The 743-nt window shown below is 42.9% G+C and overlaps 1 protein-coding gene across 1 annotated transcript in view; it reads left to right on the forward strand. All coding sequences in view use genetic code 11, as the record gives it.

The window, feature by feature from the left end:
* EGR_01964 (Murinoglobulin-2) overlaps positions 1–524 on the forward strand; it is a gene marked incomplete at both ends in the record, with an annotated part of 4,819 nt that extends 4,295 nt beyond the window's left edge. Inside the window, one exon of the mRNA XM_024491213.1 lies at positions 202–524. Within this exon, the coding sequence (XP_024354356.1) occupies positions 202–524 (323 nt within the window). The remainder of the gene's footprint in view (positions 1–201) is intronic.
* Positions 525–743: the final 219 nt, after the last annotated feature.

The following is a 743-nucleotide window of genomic DNA, read 5'->3' on the forward strand; positions in this document are numbered from 1 at the left end:
ACGACACTACATCTTCCCTTACCACTTCTACTGCCATCACCACTGTCGCACCTGTCACTGAATCGAAGGCATTATGTCCAAAGTGTGAGGAGATGGATACCTTGGATCTGCTTAATAGTCTCAACAGATCGCTGTGTCTTCACCATCGCCCTCTCTATGTATTCAATACTTACGATGTGACAAATCAAACTGCAATGCCAGGATTGCTGTACTCCTTTGATTATGGCAACCGTCTAGCCTCATGGAATACCACAATACATGTGTTGGAGAGCTGTGAATGCAAGGGCGTTTCTAAAGGTGCTTTTGGCCTCCTCGGTTCGTACATCCAGCCAGGTGCAGTGAATGTCGATCTCGCAGAGCTTGAGGTAGTGACGCTTAAGGGTATCGTCAAAGTAGCCCCACTGTTCAAAGAGATGCTGGAGATGAAGATGAAGGAAATGAGAGAGAATGAGCAGGAGTTATGGTGTGCCAGTAGAAAGCCCTTCTTTGTTCTTCTCCAGAAGCTTACGAGTCAGCAGATATGAAGTGCCTCTGTGGATCAAACACCACTACTATTACTTTCGGTCCTTAATTATCCTTAAATTATATTTTGTTTTGTTCATTGTATTTCTAACACATATTTGTAGACTACCTTCTTTTATTATTTTTTCCTGGCTTATTTTTTATTTATTTTTCGCTGAATTCCCCATATGCAGTCACCGCTATCCAAATAGGCATGGTACTCATGGGGTGGACCGTTTAGT

Source organism: Echinococcus granulosus (assembly GCF_000524195.1).
Source record: "Echinococcus granulosus chromosome Unknown EG_S00008, whole genome shotgun sequence".
Taxonomy (NCBI): domain Eukaryota; kingdom Metazoa; phylum Platyhelminthes; class Cestoda; order Cyclophyllidea; family Taeniidae; genus Echinococcus; species Echinococcus granulosus.